This window comes from Entelurus aequoreus, linkage group LG13 (assembly GCF_033978785.1).
Source record: "Entelurus aequoreus isolate RoL-2023_Sb linkage group LG13, RoL_Eaeq_v1.1, whole genome shotgun sequence".
In the NCBI taxonomy this organism is placed as follows: Eukaryota; Metazoa; Chordata; class Actinopteri; order Syngnathiformes; family Syngnathidae; genus Entelurus; species Entelurus aequoreus.
The window spans coordinates 27756335-27780633 of record NC_084743.1 but is presented as its reverse complement, the minus strand read 5'-3'; the positions used below and the strand labels follow the sequence as shown (position 1 = coordinate 27780633).

Genomic DNA, 24299 nt, shown 5'->3' with positions numbered 1-24299 from the left:
TGGCTTCATTCACAAGTGTGTTTACTTTTTTCCACTGTGTTCCTGTTAATGATGCACATTATCGCAAAATAACTAAAGTATCAAAAGTATCAATATTTTGATTTGAGGATCGATATTCGAGCAGAAAGATCTGTTATATCGATATTTCAGTATCGATCTGCACATCACTAGCTCACATAGGCCCCCCTTTTCATCGTCACTAAGAGTTCTACAGAACACTACAATGTTGGATTTGTCCGTGTTTTATTGTCCAATTAGCATCTATTACGTTGACACACTTACACAAAATATTTTACTCAGGCCGTGGATTTTACCGTTTTGAACTTCATGCTGTAAAAAATGTTGCAAACATTTTGGCGACACGGTGACCAACAGAGCATCCATGTCTTCAGTGCTGAGGGCTGACGGTACTCAGTTCCCCCTGTTGCTTGCTTGCTCACTACAGCAGAAAATAAATATTCGACCCTACGTCAACTGGTTTCTATGGCTGCCATTGATGATGCGTCAAACTGTCTATATATGTCCTTGCGGTGGGTTTATTGCTCCATATGGAATAGAAACACGCACTTTAATTGATTAGTGACAAAGATGACAGAGTTCAGCAATTTGCCAACATGATGGAAAAGACTGTAATGACGTAGAAGACCATCAAAGACGACGGTTAACAACAAGTTTCATCCCCCTGTTCACTCTGCCACGCAACCACCGTGCACTTACTATAATGAAGAGACTACGCCCACAGTTCAACCAGTGCAGGGCTGAGGTGACTAATCGTATGCACCAGGGTTTTGCAACCACTGAGGGTGCCGCGAGATACAGTCTGGTGTGCCGTGGGAGTTTATCTAATTTTACCTATTTGGGTTAAAAATATTTTTTGCAAACTAGGAATTATAGTCTGTTGTTGTTGAGTGTCTGTGCTGTCTAGAGCTCGGCAGAGTAACCGTGTAATACTCTTCCATATCAGTAGGTGGCAGCCGGTAGCTAATTGCTTTGTAGATCTCGGAAACAGCGGGAGGCAGTGTGCAGGTAAAAAGGTGTCTAATGCTTAAACCAAAAATAAACAAAAAGTGAGTGCCCCTAAGAAAAGGCATTGAAGCTTAGGGAAGGCTATGCAGAACAAAACTAAAACTGAACTGGCTACAAAGTAAACAAAAACAGAATGCTGGACGACAGCAAAGACTTACTGTGGAGCAAAGACAATGTCCACAAAGTACATCTGAACATGACATGACAATCAACAATGTCCCCACAAAGAAGGATAAAAACAACTGAAATATTCTGTATTGCTAAAACAAAGAAGATGCGGGAAATATCGCTCAAAGGAAGACATGAAACTGCTACAGAAAAATACCAAAAAAAGAGAAAAAGCCACTAAAAGAGGAGGGCAAGACAAGAACTAAAACACTACACACAGGAAAACAGCAAAAAACTCAAAATAAGTCACGGCGTGATGTGACAGGTCATAACTGTACACCTACTTTGAGACAAGAGCTATAGTGATGCATGGTTGGTAATGGTTTAAAAGTCATATCCAACAATTGAGACAACAACTTTTTACTGTCAACTGACTTTTGTAGTTTAATGATTTCTGCTGGTGGTGTGCCTCTGGATTTTTTCAACGCAAAAAATGTGCCTTGGTTAAAAAAACATTGAAAAACACTGGTATACACACACAAACAACTTGGGGCAGAGGTCCCCAAACTACGCCCCGTGGACCGGATCCGGCCCGCCAGCATCCATTATCTTGCCCACCGGATGTTCCGAGTTAAAAAATATATATATGTATTTGCTTTGTTTACATATTTACTTTTGAAAAAAATAAGTGTGGGATACTTCTCTTGTTGCCTTATTTGTATTTAAATCTTGAAATATATTTAGTGTTTGGCACAGCTGGAACGGAGCAGGAGGGGCTAGAAAGAAGAAAAACTAAAGAAGACAGAGGGGGAAATTGTGGGGACAAGAATGGAAGACAACTACCGTATTTTCCGGACCATAGGGCGCACCGAATTATAAGGCGCACTGCCGATATATGGTCTATTTTTGATCTTTTTTCATACAAAAGGCGCACCGGATTATAGGGCGCATTAAAGGAGTTATATATATATATTTTTTCTAAATTAAAAAGACTTCCTTGTGGTCTACATAACATGTAATGGTGGTTCTTTGGTCAAAATGTTGCATAGATGATGTTTTACAGATCATCTTCAAGCCGCTTTCTGACAGTCGCTTCGGGATGCGCCATTTTGTGGGCGGTCTTACTTACGTGGCTCACCTTCGGCAGCGTCTTCTCCCCTTCATCTTTGTTGTAGCGGTGTAGCGTGCAAGGACGGGAGTGGAAGAAGTGTCAAAAGATGGAGCCAACTGTTTTAATGACATTCCGACTTTACTTGTATCAATAACGGAGCAGCATCTCCTCAGTCGGAAACAACAACACAGGAAATGTGAAAAATTGTCCGACCGGAACTCCAATAACTAAAGTTCCTTGGGTGAATAATACAACTCACTACACCGGTATCTTTTAGTGCTTTCATGGCGTGTTTACTGACAGATATAAGTAAGAACTTTATACTACTTTATATTAGAAATGGCAACAGCTGAGGATGAATGTCCCATAACAAGAAGATAGAGAAAAAGAAGAAGCTTATGGACTATGGCGTGGGCACGGACGCGTGCAATTTTTCAGGACTTATACAGATCCCAAATACAGATCAGCAGGTACCAGAAGTTAAGAAAAGTTGCTTTTGCAAAGTATTGTGAAACAAAACGCCAAATAAATATGTCTTACCTTAAACACACACCATAATAATACGTGTATGTTTAATGCGCCGACAATCCTTCAAGCGGTGTGGCTTCATAGCTTACCAAAGTCCTACTAAAACATTTTGATGGATTTTTGAGCGTTGTGTGTAATGTTCTATATTTTCAATGGAACATTTAAAATGTTGGTGTTGTTTACTTGAGACATTTTGCCATTAGGTGCAGCTTACACTAATCTCTTATGTTTGACTGCCATTTACTGGTCACACTTATCATTACACCATGTACCAAATAAAATAGCTTCGAGGTGGGTAAGCTCAACCAAACGTATTCCTTACATCAGGCACACCGGGTCATAAGACGCACTGTCGAGTTTTTTTGGGGGAAAAAAAGGTTTTAGGTGCGCCTTATAGTCTGGAAAATACGGTACAAAAAATACAAATATAAATACAGGTTGGAGACCCCTGACTTAACAACTGTGGCTGCTACAAGGTTCACTGTTGCCTGTTGGCAACCTCATTTCAGGTTTCTGCCTTGTATATGGTCGGGAAACATGACAATTTAGGATTTTTTACTGAACAAAATGTTTTAAAGAATGATCGTTATTACACAGGAATACATTTATAACTTAGTTTAATGGTCAAATAAACATTTATTGTATGCTATTATAATTAGTGCCCTGCCTTACCTGCCTTCCCTGGCTGTACATCTTTCTTGGGAAGCTGCTTATGCTTCAACTGTCAGAAAACGGTAAAGAATATATATGTATACACAGGTATGTGCAGGCCTACTGTGTTGTCAGCTTCGTAGAGATTTTGTAAGTCACTCTGAATTATTATGCAAAATTATTTTATGAATAATTTGCGCGATGGGTGCCCTTATTTCTGGCTCGAGCACCTACCACATAATTGTAATAGTTACCACTCTAAATGGTAATGTAACACAATGCATTTACTACTCACTAATTATGTTGGCCAAAAATGTGATTGACTAGTTCCATAACAAAACATGTGGAGTCTAATAAGAGAGCCTGAAAGACTAATCAGAGAGACTAAGAAAAAATAATCCGGGAACACTTTAGTATGGAGAACATATTCTAAGTAACATAGACTTAATTTAGAGTTATTTGGACACTAGGGGAACATATAAGGGTTAGGGTTACTAATAAGCAATAATTCTGAGAATATTGAGGGAAGGCTCTTAGTTAATGGCTTACTTGTTGTATAATAAGGCCATGCAGAATAAGCCATTAATATGTACTTAATAATAACTAATTAAGAGCCAATATGTTAATAATTTGCATGTTAATAAGCAACTAATTAATGGTGAATATGTTCCCCATAATGTCTTAAAACAGCAAGTGATGACATTTCGATTATTTTAGCTCTTCGCCTGAAAGCCTGATGACATTGCATGGCTGATAAGATCCTTCTTTTAACGCCAATGTATTGTTGTGAGTCGTACCTGTAACGCTGTCTCTGTTAACGGCGTGAAATGCTAAATCTCTCTTCCCAGATGTCACATGTGGCTCATCGGAATTACCGTGCAAGGATGGGAGCTGCGTACCCAGCTCAGCCTGGTGTAACCAGGTCATTGACTGTGCTGATGCTTCGGATGAAAAAAACTGCAGTAAGTGCTCGAGGCGGTGCTTTGCATTGCAGTTAAAAAGGAAATGTAATAAGTCAAAGCTCTACCTTGAGCTATAAAAAATGTGCTCTCAGTTGGATCCAGTGACTTAACTCTGTGCTTGTCACTGTTGGATCACAGAGAAAACTGACCCCACCCCGCCCTCCCTACACCGCTCCGCAAACTAAATCTCAGCCTTTACGGCCACGGTGAAAAACAACCCTTGTGTTGTGTTTTGTATTCAGATCACAGTGACTGCTCTCACTTTTACAAGTTGGGGGTGAAAGAGAAAGATTTCATCAGGTGCAACTCCACTTCACTGTGCATCCACACCTCGTGGATCTGCGACGGCGCCAACGATTGTGGAGATTATGCAGATGAAGCCAACTGTCAGGGTGAGAGATTCATCACTCAGCCACCCAACGCTGGATTTGGATGTTTCGGTTTACAAACAAACTGTCTTCAGATTGATCACGACATGTTACAGCCCTGTGTGAACTTTGTAAATACCGTATTTTCCGGACTATAGAGCGCACCAGTATATAAGCAGCACCCACTAAATTCCATATTATTGTCATTCGAATTTGAACTTTACAGTACAGATAAGAACAAATTTGTGTTGCATTAGCTCGTTGTAGTGCAGGATAAAAGAGCAATAAGGTGCAGATATAAATAAATGATAAGACTTTAGTATGGGGAACATATTCTAAGTAACAAAGACTTAATTTAGAGTTATTTGTACAGTAGGGGAACATATTCTAAGTAACTAAGACTTAAATTAGAGTTATTTGGTTAGGGTTAGGGTTAGAGGGTTAGGGTTAGGGTTAGGCCATGCAGAATAAGGCATTAATAAGTACTTAATAATGACTAATTAAGAGCCTATATGTTACAAATGTGCATGTTAATAAGGAACTGATTAATGGTGAATATGTTCCCCATACTAAAGTGTTACCAAATAAATAGATTACTTTACAGATAAAAATATTGCACTTTTGCATTTGCATCCACGTGCATATATGTGTTGTGAAATGAGATATATTGACAAAAAAATATTTTGTAAGTGTTTGTTTACATACCTATTTTTTTACCAAACGGTGCCTGTAACAGGGCAGTAAAGCGGCCGATCAAACATAAGAGAAAAGTAATTTTCATGGACCCACTAGCTGCAGAAGCTAGTTCTCCAATCAGCTAAACCGACTCAATACCGCCACTGTGACGTTTTGGTGAAGTTACCGAGAAATTTGTGAAGCTGATACAATACAAAAGGAACGTTAATAATACTAACACATGCACTTTTAAACTGTTTAGAAAGCTAGCTTGATTACATTACGATAGTATGCACAAATATGCATAAAGTCACTACTATCAAACATGCGATGGTTTAGTAAGTGCCAATGGTTTTAGTTATATTGTAAAACTTACAAACGTTGCTTGGAGTGATGAATGAAGAAACCATGTGAGTAGAAACGCTATGGCCGACTAGTGAACGAAACGGCACTTATACCTCCAGTTCAAGGCACGAAACAGAAGGAAACACGGTAGATGTCCAACCTGCAGTGAGCGAACCTGTCCGAAAGATGGCGCCACCGCAGAAACAATAACACACCTTTTTTAGCCTCTGTGTCGGTGTTACAACTAAGTAAGTTTGTTATGGCTGTTGGCGAAAAATGTTGTGTAAAAGCAGCAGGGTTCAAATCTTGGGGAAAAAGTAGTAGCTTATCGTTCGGAAAATACGGTGATTATGTCAATACAAACTAATACTTGCCTTTGTTGTTCACGACAGTTTCCCACGGGCAGAAGTGTGAGGAGGGCCACTTTTCATGTCCAAGCGGTAACTGCATCTCAAGTGTGTGGCTTTGCGATGGCCAGAAAGACTGCGAGGACGGAGCAGATGAATTCCAGTGCGGTAAAATAACATTCAACTCTCTACTTTAACTAATGGTTTCCTCTCCAAGACGATTGTGTGCAATTGGCGGGTGGGATTTTGATCTTCTATCAAAAAGAATAGTGTTGTTTCGTTCAATTACCCAGATCCAGTCGTGCAACAAACACAACATGCACTACGGCATATAATTAGGAGACATAGAGAGAGACACAGTGATTGTTTTTATTGCCACGAGGCAATTTCTAGCCACTTTGTTTTGCTCTCATATATTTGTGATTTCTCTCGTGGCTCTTTTTTTTTTCATAGTCAAATTCAAATCGAGATCTACAATGAAACAATTATTACAAACAACCCTTTTTTTGTAACACTTAATTAATGAGCCACCCCTGACTAAACTGCCTTTTGTTAAACATTTAATTGTGTTAGCATGGGGATATGGTGATTATATGTTACTCTACCACATGTCATCTTCACTTGATAAGCATCAAAATCATACACAATCTATACAATATGGTCAATATTATCCTGCTGATAAAACGTGGTATTTTATTGATTTTGTATCCATCAACTTCGGTGAATAATGATGACGCCATTGTCGTCGTTAGGTCTATTTTTGGACCACAAAAACATATTCTTAAGGCCCCTAAGTAATTTGGTGTGATTTATTATTTTTATTTAAAAAAAAACATCTTAAGAATGCAATGTAAATATGCAGGAATATGAGTTTAAATAAATAATAGCATAACCAGTCATTATTCACTATAATTATATATCATTTGAAGACCCTTTGTCAGATTTGTTTTTGTCATATCCAATCTTTTTATGTATATGTCCAGAGTCCAATGTGAATGCAAACTGACCCCTATACAGATATGGCGTCTTGATGTCGTACGTCCCGCAGTGTTTACGGATATGCTTCAATTCTGGTCGTCTCAGTAGTGGCGCATTTGTTGCAGTTTCAAGGACTCTGTGCAATCAAAGTCAACATTTTCTGAACCGCGGAGAACATTATGAAAGAAGATGAATCCCACAGATCTTTAGTGCACAATAACCTAGAAGTCTGCTCCGAAGAGCGTGTTGGCGATCAGTGGTGGACCGTTGATTGACGTGAGTTCTTCAAACATTATTTTCATTTGTTTCTGCTAATTTACTAATTTATTTTGTATCCATCAACTTCGGTGAATAATGGCAAATAATGATGACGCTTATCACAAGCGTCATCATTATTTGCCATTATTGCCATTCACACTGAAGTTGCATCATAACATAACTATCTGATTGATTTGGAATATAAAAGTCATAATAATAATGTCTATAATATTGCTGATAGAAAAATAACTTCTATACCGTATGATAAGCAAATCACACTACTACATTTCTGCAGTATAGGTGTGCTACTCAAACTTAATTGATGTAGTTTATTAGCCTTAGTGTTATTTTAGAGTAGTGTTTTGGGGGCTCTGAAGACTGGATGCACTGACAGACTCATAGTCAAAAAGGTGGAATTCTATGGGTGTTTTTTATCTTCACTTTTTATCGTTTTCACCAGAAATGGCAGGTTATTGTGACAGTCCATATCACCCATTCCTACTGGCCAGGTGTGGCCTTGATTTAGACACTTGTGGTCTAAATGTCTTAAATTACCATTACAGTAATAACAAGAAACTAACAATATTGCTTTTCAACCATTTTGATTTCCTCAGTATTTGCTGTGTAATTCTAATACAGTAACAACAAGTTGTAAGCAAAATAATCTTGCAAGTGTAAAACATCTGAATCAAAGTGGTTGTGCACGGATTACATATCTTTGGGTGGACATCGAGCCTCTGTTTTCCAGGCAAGAATGTTTCTTTCCACCAGAACCTCCTCTGTTTTCAGGTCAACTCTGTAGTGGTGTGCAAGTTCGTTTACACTGCCATCATATGTGCAACGTTTCCCTGTTTGCAAGTTGCCTGCTAGCTTTTCCATGCAGCAAAACTGTCCTTATGTGTTTGGGCCATCTCATGCTTACTAACTAAAGATGACTGAAGCTTTCTTACACTTCCACTTTCAACCATTTAGATGTATTCAGTGGGTGTTGTGTAATTCTAATACAGTGCCAAAAAGTTGTGAGTGAAAAGATTTTGTAAATGCAAATATTGTTTTGCTCGCGCGCAAAGGAACCTCCTAGGGCAGGGGTCGGCAAACCAACATGTTGAAAGAGCCATCCATGTTGGACCAAAAATACAAAAAACAAATCTGTCTGGAGCTGCAAAACGTTAGTGTTATAATGAAAGCAACACATTAGGTTAGTGTCTCAGAGGGTTAGATAACTCCTGGAAATGCTTAAAACTGCCAAAGGTATGTGTGTGCCCAAGTTAAAGGAAAGGACAGGCTGCCTTCTTCTAATGGATTTATTACAATCTTTGCAAGATGGGTACCGTTTGATGTGGTCTGGAACAACATGGTAACGTTTTGCTGTGGTCTGAAACAACATGGCACACAATCAGAAATGCAGCCAATATTACATACTGATATTGTGTCATGAGACATGTACAAATAAATTAAATGCACAGTGGACATAAGTAAAGGAAATTAATTGAATGTAAATATAGCTACAAACGAGGCATAATGATGCAATGTGTACACACAGTCAGCCTAAATATCATGTTAGCATGGATTATTAGTGCTCTATTAATGCACATTGTTTTTAGGCTTTCACGGGCCACATAAAATGATGTTTGACACTTGTGGTGTATATCAGTGTTTCTTAACCATAAAACCATAAATGACAATGTATACACATAAACATAAGTCTGGAGCTAAAGTCATAGAGAAGTTTCTTAAGCGCCAAAATTATGACTAACGCGGTAAAGCTGTTTGTTTTCTTGTACTTTAACGTTATTACTAATTTAGGTCGAGTTGCATGTAAATGTCCTTTCTTTTGCATGATATTTGATTAGTACTTTTTTTTGTAATGACCCTGACCTAAGCCTTGAAAATAATTGTTGCGAATAACACATGATTTCCTATTACTTGACAAGGTTTATCAAGTTAAACTCTTAAGTAGATTGGATAGAATTATTGAATACGATTAAATTCAAGAGTAATATTACTATTTCAGTGTCAATGTTTGAGTGGGCCATGGGCCCTTCTGTAATGGAAAAGTTAGGCCCCGAGGTTAAAATGGTTAAGAACCCCTGGTCTATATGATTAACATAGGTGGCATCTTCTTGCACAAATCGGGTTTGCGATGAATTCCGAATTGATGGCGCTTGTAATCTGTTTGGCCGATGGCTTTGCGGTCCGATCCAAAGCATTTGCTGCACCATATTCAGATGCAGTTGATTAGTATGCTGCACAATGCGCCTCAAGTTGAAGTCTTTCATTGCTGATAATGTCACCAACCACATCAAACACAAGGTCTTTAAAGTCAATAAACAAAATACTCTGTTTCCCATTGTTGATGTGCACGTCAAAGGAGGTTTGGGAGGCGATTTTTTTTTAGATTTTACATTTTTTGTATTAGAAATTATTTTGAGGGCCGTATTAATTAAAGTCCAGGACAATGTCAGGTCGTGTGGGCTTACAGTTGTCTGTGGCACACACATCTATCTAAGCTTGAAAAAGGCACAACAATTCAAAAAGCATCAATCAGTTTCACACAACAACATTGTCCAAATAGTAAATTATTTAGTCCTGGTGTAGGTCTGCTGATGCCAGGTGGGAGAGGAATAAGGAATCAAGAAATGGTCTTGGAGCTATTCTGGTCTTTGTATTGTCCAGTTCTGATGAAACTTCTGCTATGGCAAAATTCACACTAATACTGTCTCTTCAGGACAACAAAAGTTTGAATTGAATTTTGCCACATTCATCTTTCTAAGTTTGCTCTTTTTTATCGATATAATGACCATCGCTTCCACCTTTATCTCTTCAATAGGCATTAATGGTTTTGGTCAATGTTTGATCCCCAACAATAGAATCAATTACTGAACTACATGATTACATACTTGTGTTTAATTATAGCTTTTACCACATTTATATGATGCTATTAAAAGCATTTCTGCATGCTTTGTGTCCATCAGAGATCCAATAAAGATGAATATAATAGACCCATGATTATATATATATATATATATATATATATATATATATATATATATATATATATATATATATATATATATATATATATATATATATATATATATATATATATATATATTCTGCATGGTCTTATTATACAACCAGTACACCATTAACTAAGAGTTTTCCCTCAATAACCTGAGAATTATTGCGTATCAGTAATGCTAACCCTAACCCTAACCCTTATATGTTCCCCTAGTTTTCAAATAACTCTAAAATAAGTCTTTGTTACTTTAATAAGCAACTTGTGGCATTGTTGAAATCTTTTCAGAGTGACAAAAGAGCAGTGGCTTCACGTCGTCACTTTTAGTGTTAGCACAAACTAGCGGTGAGAGGCAATCCTTCTTTGGCTTGTGCCCAGGTAGTTCCTTCTCTTTCGCTGTATTAAAGGCATCCTTCACAGTCTCATCACAATTAAAGACTTACCGCAGAACAAAGCCCCCTTCGCTGATAAAATCCTCAAACTGAAGGTGCCGCAAGCTAAAACGCTAACTCAAAGCGGTTGTCTAGCAACCCGAAGTTATACAGCAAGACTGCGAGAGTTTGGACACATTTAAAGCATTTTTGATCACACAAAGTGATCTCTAAGACAGGCTAACACAGCTCTGACCAGCGCAAGGTACGACAATTGTGGAAATAAACAAGTCAAATAGCTGTTGCTATCGATGCTTATTAAAATCCGTGGGTACAGGATGGAAACAGGATGTGACATACGGGGCCCCGCCTCTTTTAAAATGGCTGTGATGTCATCAAAATGGCAGGCCCCGATGGCTTTAAGCAGCATGCAAAATGAATGAATGGATGAAACGTTTTTACGCCGAGACATGATTCGCACACGAAGGCATATTTAGTGCGATGTAAAGGTTTGTCAACTGAAAAGGTCGCAAACAGAGGCGTTCGTAAATCGACGTTCCACTGTCTGACCATGGTACAGACACTTCTTCGACTGAGACAATGTTTAATTAAGATAATGCAAACGTCGTGTTTGGCTTTCTTGTGGAAGAAACACCTTTGTTCACATTCCAGCGCCTACACAGAGAAAAGAAGCTCATTAGCAGCATTAACTGTCTTAAGGGAAATTGACCACAAATATATGCATGGGTTATAAGTGTATAACTAGGGCTAGGCAATATGGCCTTTTATTAATATCTCAATATTTTTAGGCCATGTCACGATACACGATATATATCTCGATATGTTGCCTTAGCCTTGAATTAATATAATATAATCACAGCAGTATGATGATTCTATGTGTCTACATTAAAACATTCTTGTTCATATTGCATTAATATATGCTCATTTTAAACTTTCATGCAGAGAGGGAAATCACAACTAAGTCAATTTACCAAAACTGTATTTATTAAACAATTATTAAGCAGTGGCACAAACATTCATGTCATTTCCAAAACAGAAAGTGCAAGATTGTCAGAGACATTTTAAAACAAGCCAAGAGTGCACTTTTGTGCATGACGTCACTAAGATGACATATCAAAACAACACTAAATTAAAGTGCACTTTTTGTACAGAACGCCACTACAATAGTTTAAAACAAATAAAGTGCACTTTTGTACATGATATTTGAAAAACTGTCAGAAAACAAATTGCTGCATAATAGGAAATCAAATAATGTATGTCCTTCGATTAGTGCAGGGGTGTCCAAACTTTTTCCACTGAGGGCCGCACACGGAAAAATTAAAGCATGCTGGGGCCCTTTTGATATTTTTCATTTTCAAACCATTACAAAATACTTGGATTTTTAAAAAAAAATTATTACCTTTAGGGCTCCCAGGGACCATAAAGGGTCTAAGTCATTAAAATGTTAAAAACAAGTCAAATTATTATTTTTTTAAATGTATTTAACGCTTACAGTAAATCTGTACAGTATATCAACTTATTGGTTAGTACAAAGTAAAAAAAAAACTAAAAGGTTTCATGCCTTTTCTGTCACAGACAAATTTGTTTTTTATAATAAAACTGAAATATGCAGTATTTCCCCCACTGCACAAAACATTCAGAAAGCAATGTGTGATGTGAAGTAATTAGAGCCTTAGAAAGATCAATAATGCAGGACACCATTGATTTTAATTCACTATTGTTTTTGAGTAATAACAGTGAAAAGATCAATTAAATCCCATTAAATATATTTGGGATCCAAAAGGTGCCCCACTCGTAAAGTGATACATTTTTATTAGGTTTTTTTTTTACTTTCAACAATTAAGTTACGAGATCAATTTAAGATATATCTGTAAATTTTACGTTTGAACTATTATTTTGTTTATTTTATGCTCTTTTGTCAAAGAAAACGTTGATGTTTCTGTATATATGCAAAATATTCCACATAAAACATTTAAGTGAAATATTTGAAATAATTGGAGCCTTGAATAGGTATTTTTTTTTTTTTTTTTTGGGCAATGGCAAAAAAAGAAAAATAAAGATAGACAAAAGAAAAAAATAACAGCCTGCATGGCAGCTTTGTGTCAACATTGCAACTTTTTCTAGTTAGATTACACCTCATTCCACTTTTTTTAATGTTTTTTTTTATTTTTGCAACAGCATTTCCAGAATGTGTGGCGGGCCGGTAGACAATTAGCTGCGGGCCGCAAATGGCCCCCGGGCCGCACTTTGGACACCCCTGTCTTAGTGGTAGGTTCCTGCGGATGTTATCTTCTTTTGTTGTTGACTATTTTTTTCATACGGTGTTGATCTGGAAATGGAAGACGCCAGGCTCAATCGGGTCAGCGCTGGTTGCTTCGGCATTTTGTTGGTGTGGCACCGGCCGGAGATGTTGACATGCGGAGTTTCAAGCACTCTTCATTCTCTAGCGGGTGACTTTTCAAATGATGCTACAAATTAGCAGTGCTGCTACTTTTTGTAGCAACGCTTTTGCCGCATACTTTACATATTACTGTTGTCTGTTCGACATCTTCCCGCTTGAAGCCAAACCACCGCCAGACGATGGACCTGCGCTGTTTTTCTTGGGAATTAATTCTTCTTCCTCCATTTGTTACCAGATTTGCACCTTCTTTCTCTCGTATTACCACTCGCACCGCTCCGCTTGCACCACCTGCCACAGCTAACGTTACCAATTCCGCTACCTCTCTGCTCTGCGATGGCGTATGACGTTGCACGCGCATGTGACATATGTAACAAGGTGCGCTTGTTTTACGTCTCTGTGAGAAGGAGAGACAATAAACTGTGAGAAAAGCCTGTAGTGTAATGCCCGAAACTATAAGCAACTGCGTGAGAACGTATATTCGAATACTCACGAAAAAAGTCATTTTCTACATCGCACAGAGACAAACCCGTGATATATCGAGTATATTCGATATATGGCCCAGCCCTATGTATAACCCACAAGAAGCATGTCCATTCCCAAATGTAAGAACTTCATTTTGCGCTTCCGTGTGTGAAACAATGACATCCGGTCCTTCAAATTTGCCTCTAGCATAGAATATGTGAATTATGCCACAGTTCTTTTTCAGGACAAATGAACAATATTTCCTTTTTCCCTTTGTTAATTATCGTATAAAAAGCATGAGCCACTGACAATCTGCCTGAGAAGGCAAATCGGTCTGAGGGAAATGTCACTGCATTTCAAATACCTTCTAATTCCACATCGTCTTCAATAAAACAACCATGTGTCACTTCGCCGTGGGTAGCGTGAAATATGAGGCATTAAAGGGCTTCTTTGATACTTGTAACGTGCGGGATACCTGTTATTTTGTAATACACTTGAAGCAACTGAAGCAAATTTAGTATAACGTACAGAAAGTCGGAATAATCATAGATTCCAGATTTAGCCATTTAACATTGATCTATGTGCTACGTTACATCTTCCTGTCGAAACTCTGACAGCAAGGTAAATGCATAACTCATGTAGGCACACACACACCCACCCACACACGTGCACGCACACACACACACATGAGCCATATCCATAATTTCTTGTATCGTCATTTGACCCACTATGACATATCCTCGCTCTCCTCTTTCAACATCTCATCAAAGCTTTGTCAGACTCTGCCAGGTCTGGCATCCGAGAGAAAGCCACCAAAGAATGACTCCCCAGGGAGAGCAGAGTGACTTGGAAATGTAAACACTCGGCGTAGATAATAACTCTATGGCTATGCGCATTTTTACACAATGATCATCATCATGCCTTTCCATGAACCTTTAATTGTTTTCCATCACCGGGGCCCCTCCCTATTGGCACAACACGCCCTGTGCGGGATTATGGGGTTAATTATACTATTAACCGCAACATGTAAGTGGAAAAAAAACAAACAAAAACAACATTATGATTTGTAAATTTTCAGAATGTACTTGTTCTATTTTAAACAAAGAAAACAATCTGAAGTTGTCTTATTTTTAAGTTATCGTGCCATGATTTTACCAGTCCGGCCCACTTGGGAGTAGATTTTTCTCCATGTGGCCCCCCACCTAAAATGAGTTTGACACCCCTGATTTAAAGTAATAACGCATTAATCAATTCTTTAGAGTTTTGATCATATTAATTAAAAATGTCCACTGTATTTCCATCAATATTACTTCAAAAACTCCAGTCGAATTATAAAAAATAATAATATTAAAGGCCTACTGGAATGAATGTTTTTTTATTTAAACGGAGACAGCAGATCCATTCTATGTATCATACTTGATCATTTCGCGATATTGCCATATTTTTGCTGAAAGGATTTAGTAGGGAACATCGACGATAAAGTTTGCAACTTTTGGTCGCTGATAAAAAAAAAGACTTGCCTGTACCGGAAGTAGCGTGACGTCACAGGTTGAAAGGCTCCTCACAGTTCCCCATTGTTTACAATGCAGCTAGAGCGATTCGGACCGAGAAAGCGACGATTACCCCATTAATTTGAGCAAGGATGAAAGATTTGTGGGTGAGGAACGTGAGAGTGAAGGACTAGAGTGAAGTGCAGGACGTATCTTTTTACGCTCTGACCGTAACTTAGGTACAAGGGTTCATTGGATTCCACACTTTCTCCTTTTTCTATTGTGGATCACGGATTTGTATTTTAAACCACCTCGGATACTATATCCTCTTGAAAATGAGAGTCGAGAACGCGAAATGGACATTCACAGTGACTTTTATCTCCACGACAATACATCGGCGAAGCTCTTTAGCTACGTAGCTAATGTGATAGCATCGTGCTTAAATGAAGATAGAAACAAAATAAATAAACCCCTGACTGGAAGGATAGACAGAAAATCAACAATACTATTAAACCATGTACATGTAACTACACGGTTAATGCTTTCCAGGCTGGCGAAGCTTAACAAAGCTGTTGCTAACGACGCCATTGAAGCTAACTTAGCAACGGGACCTCTACAGAGCTATGCTAAAAACATTAGCTATCCACCTACGCCAGCCCTCATCTGCTCAACACCCGTGCTCACCTGCGTTCCAGCGATCGACGGAGCGACGATCATAGATGCGGTCGGCGGCCCGGAGACGGAGGAAGTCAAGGTGAGGTCGGCGGCTAGCGCGTCTGCTATCCATCTCAAAGTCCTCCTGGTTGTGTTGCTACAGCCAGCCGCTAATACACCGATCCCACCTACAACTTTCTTCTTTGCAGTCTTCATTGTTCATTAAACAAATTGCAAAACATTCACCAACACAGATGTCCAGAATACTGTGGAAGTTTGAGATGAAAACAGAGCTTTTTGTATTGGATTCAATGGTGTACCAATACTTCCGGTTCAACGATTGACGTCACGCGCATACGTCATCATACACAGACATTTTCAACCGGAAATATGTCGGGAAATTTAAAATTGAACTTTATAAGTTAACCCGGCCGTATTGGCATGTGTTGCAATGTTAAGATTTCATCATTGATATATAAACTATCAGACTGCGTGGTCGGTAGTAGTAGGTTTCAGTAGGCCTTTAAAGGCTAATGTGCGACATTGCATTTCAATTGTATACATTGGCTGTACTATACACACAAACTAAAAACTACAATTAAAGCTAAAAAAAAAAAAAGGAAGGAAAATTAAAACAGTCCACAACAATTTTAAGTTGCAGGTATGTGCCTCTTTAAAACTTAAATACAGTGGAAACATTGTTAATGTACATACTGCCTACTGTTTATCATTTACTGGCAAAATGACGACAAGGCTACTCACCACACTTCTGCGCAATGCACTCTGTTTGATTGTCACACAAAATTAAAAACAGATTAGTTTATTGCAATAACTCCCTACTGTCTATACGTATTTCAATCAATCAATCAATCAATCAATCAATCAATGTTTATTTATATAGCCCTAAATCACAAGTGTCTCAAAGGGCTGCACAAGCCACGACGACATCCTCGGTTCAGATTTGCAGTTATTGTACGTAATACCTCCACCTATTGGTAATGTGATGAGGCTTGTAACCAAAAAAATACTTTTAAATCAACCTTCCTCATTTAATTGAACATGCCATTATTCCTTTCTGAGCCCCCCCAAGAACACCACAATTATATCTTGTAAACATACTGTTGAATAAGAAAAATCAACTTTGAGATAATGGATTGTATCAAAAACAATACAATGCAATATACTACAAACAAGTTTTTTTATGTAGTAATAAGCCTCCCTGCTTGGTACTCAGCATCAAGGGTTGGAATTGGGGGTTAAATCACCAAAATGATTCCCCGAGCGCGGCCACCACTGGTTCTCACAGCTCCCCTCACCTCCCAGGGGATGAACATGGGGATGGGTCAAATGCAGAGGGTCATTTCACCACACTTAGTGTGTGTGTGGCTATCGTTGGGTCTTGAACGTAAGGTACAGTATTTACCTTGGATAGCGGACGCGAGCAGCTTCTCTGTCAAACACACCATCAGCAGCTTCAACATGTTTACCTCCTCTAGGAGCTTATGTAATCGCTGTGGATGGTTTGTCTGTCTGCTAGCTAGTTAGCAGAATAAATCAAAAAGTTATAGGCAGATTTTTAAAGGTAAAGTTAAAGTACCACTAGGTGTGGTGAAATTACCCTCTGCATTTGACACATCCCCTTGTTCCACCCTTTGGGAGGTGAGGGGAGCAGTGAGCAGCAGCGGTGGCCACGCTCGGGAATAGTTTTGGTGATTTAACCCCCAATTCCAACCCTTGATGCTAAGTGGAGGTAATGGGTCACATTTGTATATAGTCTTTTGGGATGACTCAGCCGGGGTTCGAACTCACGACCTACCGATCTCAGGGCAGACCACAAGGCCACTGAGCAGGCTTTTTCTATGAAGGGTAAATGCCCGAAAATGGGAAAAGGAACAACTGATTAGATTTTGAATCATTTTTACTATGTTACCATATGTTTCTGTTTCTGTGTTAGTGTATATAGAAAATACAATAAATTTCAAATGTATGAAATTAGGCACGATTGGCATAATAGCAATGTGTAGGATTAGTTGAATACATAGAGTGCCCCACCCGGGCTTTGCTGCGTTTACACCTGAAAGCTGATTCAGGTGAATTTGTGGGAATTATCTACAAGGGGTTGAATATGTGCAGTCTTATGAATGATTGCAGTATAAAGCTTCAGACCAAATACAAGCAGAAGGCCAAGTGTTGTGTGTATGCTGCTGAGTTGTATTCCCCCCTTGCCTCCGCAGACTCGTCGTGCTTGTGGAACCAGTTTGCCTGCTCCAAGAATAAATGCATCGCGAAACAGTGGCTCTGTGATGGAGAGAACGACTGTGACGACGGCCTTGATGAGAGCGTGGAGATCTGTGGTAAAAGCTGTCTATCACGTCATGAGCAAAGGTTACATCAGATGCGGTAGATGATGTTCTGTATGACAACTCTTTTGTGGTCTTATAGAGTAGATACACAAACAACAGTTGATGTACTGCAGGCATTTCTGAGGATTGAAGGGAGTTTAAATATAGTAGATATTTCCTATTATTCACAATCCCTATGTTTGACAAGAACACATACAGTCATGGTCAACAGTGTACATACACTTGTAAAGAACATAATGTCATGGCTGTCTTATTTTTTTGTGATACAGTAATTGGAACACATACTTGTTGGTCACAAAAAACATTCATGAAGTTTGGTTCTTTTATGAATGTATTATGGGTCTACTGAAAATGTGACCAAATCTGCTGGGTCCAAAGTACACATACAGCAATGTTGATATTTGGTTACATGTCCCTTGGCAAATGTCACTGCAATAAGGCGCTTTTGGTAGCCATCCACAAGCTTCTGGCAAGCTTGTGGTTGAATTTTTGACCACTCCTCTTGACAAAATTGGTGCAGTTCAGCTAAATGTGTTGGTTTTCTGAAATGGACTTGTTTCTTCAGCATTGCCCACACGTTTAAGTCAGGACTTTGGGAAGACCATTCTAAAACCTTAATTCTAGCCTGATTTAGCCATTCCTTTACCACTTTGCAGTAGCCTGAGGCGCCAACTCCTGCCAAAGAAGCAGGTCCAGAGAGTACCCCCAAAAATATATATACACATATACATACATCTGACATCACATGGACAAAGATAAGACTTTCTGGAGGAACGTTATGTTGTCAGATGAAACACAAATTGAGCTGTTTGGCCACAAAACCCAGGAATATGTTTGGAGGAGAAAAGGTGAGGCATTTAATCCCAGGAACACCATCCCTACCGTCAAGCATGATGGTGGTAGTATTATGCTCTGGACTTCTTTTGCTGCCAATGGAACTGGAGCTTTACAGAGAGTTAATGAGACAATGAAAAAGGAGGATTACCTCCAAATTCTTCAGGACAACCTAATATCATCAGTCTGGAGGTTGGGTCTTGGGCGCAGTTGGGTGTTCCAACAGGACAATGACCCCAAACACACGTCAAAAGTGGTATAGGAATGGCTAAATCTGGCTAGAATTAAGGTTTTAGAATGGCCTTCCCAAAGTCCTGACTTAAACGTGTGGACAATGCTGAAGAAACAAGTCCATGTCACTAAACCAACAAATTTAGCTGAACCGCACTAATTTTGTCAAGAGGAGTGGTCAAAAAGCTTGTGGATGGCTACCAAAAGCGCCTTATTGCAGTGAAACTTGCACAGGGACATGTAACCAAATATAAACATTGCTGTATGTATACTTTTGACCCAGCAGATTTGGTCACATTTTCAGTAGACCCATAATAAATTAATAAAAGAACCAAACTTCATGAATGTTTTTTGTGACCAACAAGTATGTGCTCCAATCACTCTATCACAAAAAATAAGAGTTGTAGAAATTATTGGAAACTCAAGACGGCCATGACATTGTTATTTACAAGTGTATGTAAACTTTTGACCACGACTGTATGTCTTTGTTTTTTTATTTTATTTAGGATAGCAAAATATTACAATAATGCAAAATATGTTTATTGCTTTTGAAAGGATTGCCAGCATTATTATTATATATAATGATGACATTAGTGCTTATGCAAACTTCTCAACTATTCAAGATTATTATTGTCAAATGCTTACAGTTTTTGTATACACAGACAATTGTAAGCTTTTGACCATGTATATTAACGACCTGTAGTAGGACATTGGCATGACATTTGTTTGCAGTAGCACTAGAAAGGCATAACAAGCAATACATTACATTTGCTGGTACCTGCAGAAACCTGGATAAAATACAGAAATCAACAAAGGCTTTTACAGTTTCAAAACTTGCAAGATTTATTTTGATTCCATTATTGCACATCTTTTCAATTGGTGGCCCGGGGTCCAAATCTGGTTTAGGAATGACGTCAGATAAAACAACTTGGAAGAGACTAACATATTTGCACAAAATTACTAAAAACACTAAAACATTGTCATACAGAGGATCTTTGACGAGCTTTTGGCAGGAGGTCCTTGAAAACAGCAGAGTGGTCATGTTCTATAGACGGGACTATTTATTTGTGAATTTCTTAACGCTGACAAACTACCATAAATTTCCGGACTAAAGAGCGCGTAGGGATATTATCCCACCCACTAAATTTTACAAGAAAAATATATTTTTCCATATACCATACCATACCATAGCAACTTTATTTATAAAGCCCTTTAAAAACAACCACAGTTGAAGAACAAAGGGCTGTACACCACAAAGAAATACAGGCAAAGGACAGACTAAAAAATAACATTTAAAACAGAGGTACAATACACATTGAAAAACCAAATACAAATTATCTTAAGAACAATTTGTTAGATGAAAGCAGTTAAAAAGTTTAAAAAGTTAAAAACAGTTTAACGTCTCATGCTGCATATATCAGCTGCACTGGACTATAAGCCGCAGATATGTTGCGAAATAAATTATTTACACAGAAATATTCTGTAAATGTTTATTTGCATACATTAATTGCTTCCAAACACTGCCTGTTACGCGGGAGTAAAACCGGCTAATCAAACAAAAAATTATTCAACCTCATGAATCCACTAGCTGTAGGAGCTAGCGCTCCAAACAGCTAAACAGACTCGGTAACTCCACAGTGACGTATTGGTGAATTTACTGAGCAATTTACGAAACTAAAATAATACAAAAATAATGCCGTTGTAAGTTAATAATACTAACACAGACACTCGTAAAAGTGGTAGCAAATTAGCTAATGCTAACGACGCTAGCATCAATACGTTATGATAACACGTACAAATATGGATGAAAACACTCCTAAACATCACACATGGGTTGGTTTGGTTAGTATGAATAGTTTTAGTTATATTGTAAATCTTACAAACTTTGCTTGAAGTGATGAATGAAGAATCTAAATGAGTAGACACGCTCTGGACGACCAGAGGACTAAACATGGATAAGTGTCCCAACTTGTCGGATTATATCCTCAGCCATTTATTTTTCAGGTGAGAGGCATGATTTATGATCTACAATAAACTTACAGGGAGCAAAGAAGTAGGAACGCAGCCGACCACTCGATGATGGAAACATAGGCACACCCGGAAGTGATCACGGCGGCGTTCTAAATAGTTTGTCTGCGTTAGCGCTTGTAATAACAATATCACTAATACTTGGTTAATATTCAAGTCACAAAATATGAATGGAGAATTGTTGGCGCTTTTTGAATGGTTATTTATCGGATTTTATGGGCGGCATAGAGCAGTGTTTTTCAACTTCTGTGTCGCGGCACACAAGTGCCGTGAGATACAGTCTGGTGTACCGTGGGAGATAATCTAATTTCACCTATTTGGGTTAAAAATATTTTTTGCAAACCAGTAATTAGTCTGCAAATGATGTGTTGTTGTTGAGTGTCGGTGCTGTCTAGAGCTCGGCAGAATAACCGTGTAATACTTTTCCATATCAGTAGGTGGCAGCCGGTAGCTAATTGCTTTGTAGATGTCGGAAACAGCGGGAGGCAGGGTGCAGGTAAAAAGGTATCTAATGCTTAAACCAAAAATAAAGAAAAGGTGAGTGCCCCTAAGAAAAGGCATTGAAGCTTAGGGAAGACTATGCAGAATGAAACTAAAACTGAACTGGCTACAAAGTAAACAAAAACAGAATGCTGGACGACAGCAAAGACTTACTGCGGCGCAAAGACAGCGTCCACAAAGTACATCCGAACATGACATGACAATCGACAATGTCCCCACAAAGAAGTATAAAAACAACTGAAATATTGTTGATTGCTAAAACAAAGTAGATGCGGGAAATATCGCTCAAAGGAAGACATGAAACTGCTACAGGAAAATACCAAAAAAAGAGAAAAAGACACCAAAATAGAATCGCAAGACAAGAACTAAAACACTACAGACAGGAAAACGAAAAAAACTCAAAATAAGTCACGGAGTGATGTGACAGGTCGTGACAGTACACCTACTTTGAGACAATAGCTATAGTAATGTGGTTGGTTATGGTTTGAATTCATATCCAACAATTGCGACAACGACTTTTTACTGTCAACTGAGTTTTGTTTTTTAACGATTTCTGCTGGTAGTGTGCCTCTGGATTTTTTCAACGCAAAAAATGTGCCTTGGCTCAAAAAAGGTTGAAAAATACTGACATAGAGGACCTCCCTATGGCTCCGCTGTAGGGAGACTTTTATTTACGTTTATTAAATATTCAGAATGCATTAAAAAAAATCCATCCGTCGTCATGTCTTTCATAATGATTGTGAACAATAGGCAAAATTCCAAAAAAAAGTGCAGTTCCCTTTTAAGCCTGGCATACATATATTTGGAGCACCTATACAAAAAAGTTAAAAGTTAAACTCCCAACGATAGTCACACACACACTAGGTGTGGTGAAATTATCCTCTCCATTTTCACCCCCTGGGAGGTGAGGGGAGCAGTGAGCAGCAGCCGTGGCTGCGCTCGGGAATCATTTTGGTGATTGTTTAATTTGTTTAATATTTACATTTCACTGTATTGTGTGTCACTTCTGGTAAAAAAAAAAAAAAAAACGGAAGAAATGACATGTAGGGTATTTTTTATCTTCAGTCAAATGTCAATTCTTGTCAAATTCGAGCCACACATTATATAAGGCCTAAATATTGCATGTGTTTCTTTTTTCTTAGGCTCGGTGACATGTGCGCCAGGGTTATTCAGCTGCCCAGGGTCATATGCTTGTGTTCCAAAACGCTGGCTCTGCGATGGTGAGAGAGACTGCCCTGATGGAAGTGATGAACTTTCTGCAGCCGGCTGTGGTAAACGCAACCTTCAAGTTCAAACACTCTGACCTGATCACTTAATCATGTAGCAGTTAGAATTGTGCGTGCTGGTCCACAAATCCGCACTCAGCAAAATAATACAAAACATTACGTTTACCATCTGGAAATGTTGGTCAGCTGAAACTGAACAGTAGATACACTATATTGCCAAAAGTATTTGGCCTCCCATCCAAATGATCAGAATCAGGTGTCCTAATCACTTGGCCTGGCCACAGGTGTATAAAATCAAGCACTTAGGCATGGAGACTGTTTCTACAAACATTTGTGAAAGAATGGGCCGCTCTCAGGAGCTCAGTGATTTCCCGCGTGGAACTGTCATAGGATGCCACCTGTTCAACAAATCCAGTCGTGACATTTCCTCGCTCCTAAATAGTACAAAGTCCACTGTCAGCTTTATTAGAAGAAAATGGAAGAGTTTGGGAACAACATCAACTCAGCCACGAAGTGGTAGGCCACATAAACTGACAGAGAGGGGTCAGCGGATGCTGAAGCGCATAGTGCAAAGAGGTCACTGACTTTCTGCACAGTGCGTTGCTACAGAGCTTCATGTGAAACTTCACGTGACCTTCCAATTAGCCCACGCACAGTACGCAGAGAGCTTCTTGGGATTGGTTTTCATGGCCGAGCAGCTGCATCCAAGCCATGCATCACCAAGTCCAATGCAGTGGTGTAAAGCACGTCGCCACTGGACTCTAGAGCTGTGGAGACGCGTTCTCTGGAGTGATGAATCACACTTTTCCATCTGGCAATCTGATGAACGAGTCTGGGTTTGGAGGTTGCCAGGAGAACGGTTCATTTCGGACTGCAATGTGCCGAGTGGGAAATTTGGTGTGAGGTTGTTTTTCAGGAGTTGGGTTTTGCCCCTTAGTTCCAGTGAAATTAACTTTAATTGCCCCAGGATACCAAAACATTTTGGACGATTCCATGCTCCCAACCTTGTGGGAACAGTTTGGAGCGGGCTCCTTCCTCTTCCAACATGACTATGCACCAGTGCACAAAGCAAAGTCCACAAAGAAATGGATGGCAGAGTCTGGCGTGAACTTGACTGGCCTGCACAGAGTCCTGACCTGAACCCGATAGAACACCTTTGAGATGAATTAGAACAGAGACCGAGAGCCAGGCCTTCTCGACCAACATCAGTGTGTCACCTCACCAATGCGCTTTTGAAAGAATGGTGGAAAATTCCTATAAACACACTCCGCAACCTTGTGGACAGCCTTCCTAGAAGAGTTGACGCTGTAATAGCTGTAAAAGGTGGACCGTCATCATATT

General features: G+C 39.0%; 1 protein-coding gene across 1 annotated transcript in view; it reads left to right on the top strand.

Moving 5' to 3' along the window:
• The window catches only part of LOC133663276 (low-density lipoprotein receptor-related protein 1B-like), an 872326-nt gene that overhangs the window by 662575 nt on the left and 185452 nt on the right, over positions 1-24299 (top strand). The window contains 5 exon segments of the mRNA XM_062067630.1: positions 4273-4386; positions 4629-4778; positions 6167-6289; positions 18010-18129; positions 22875-23003. Of these exon segments, the coding sequence (XP_061923614.1) occupies positions 4273-4386; positions 4629-4778; positions 6167-6289; positions 18010-18129; positions 22875-23003 (636 nt within the window).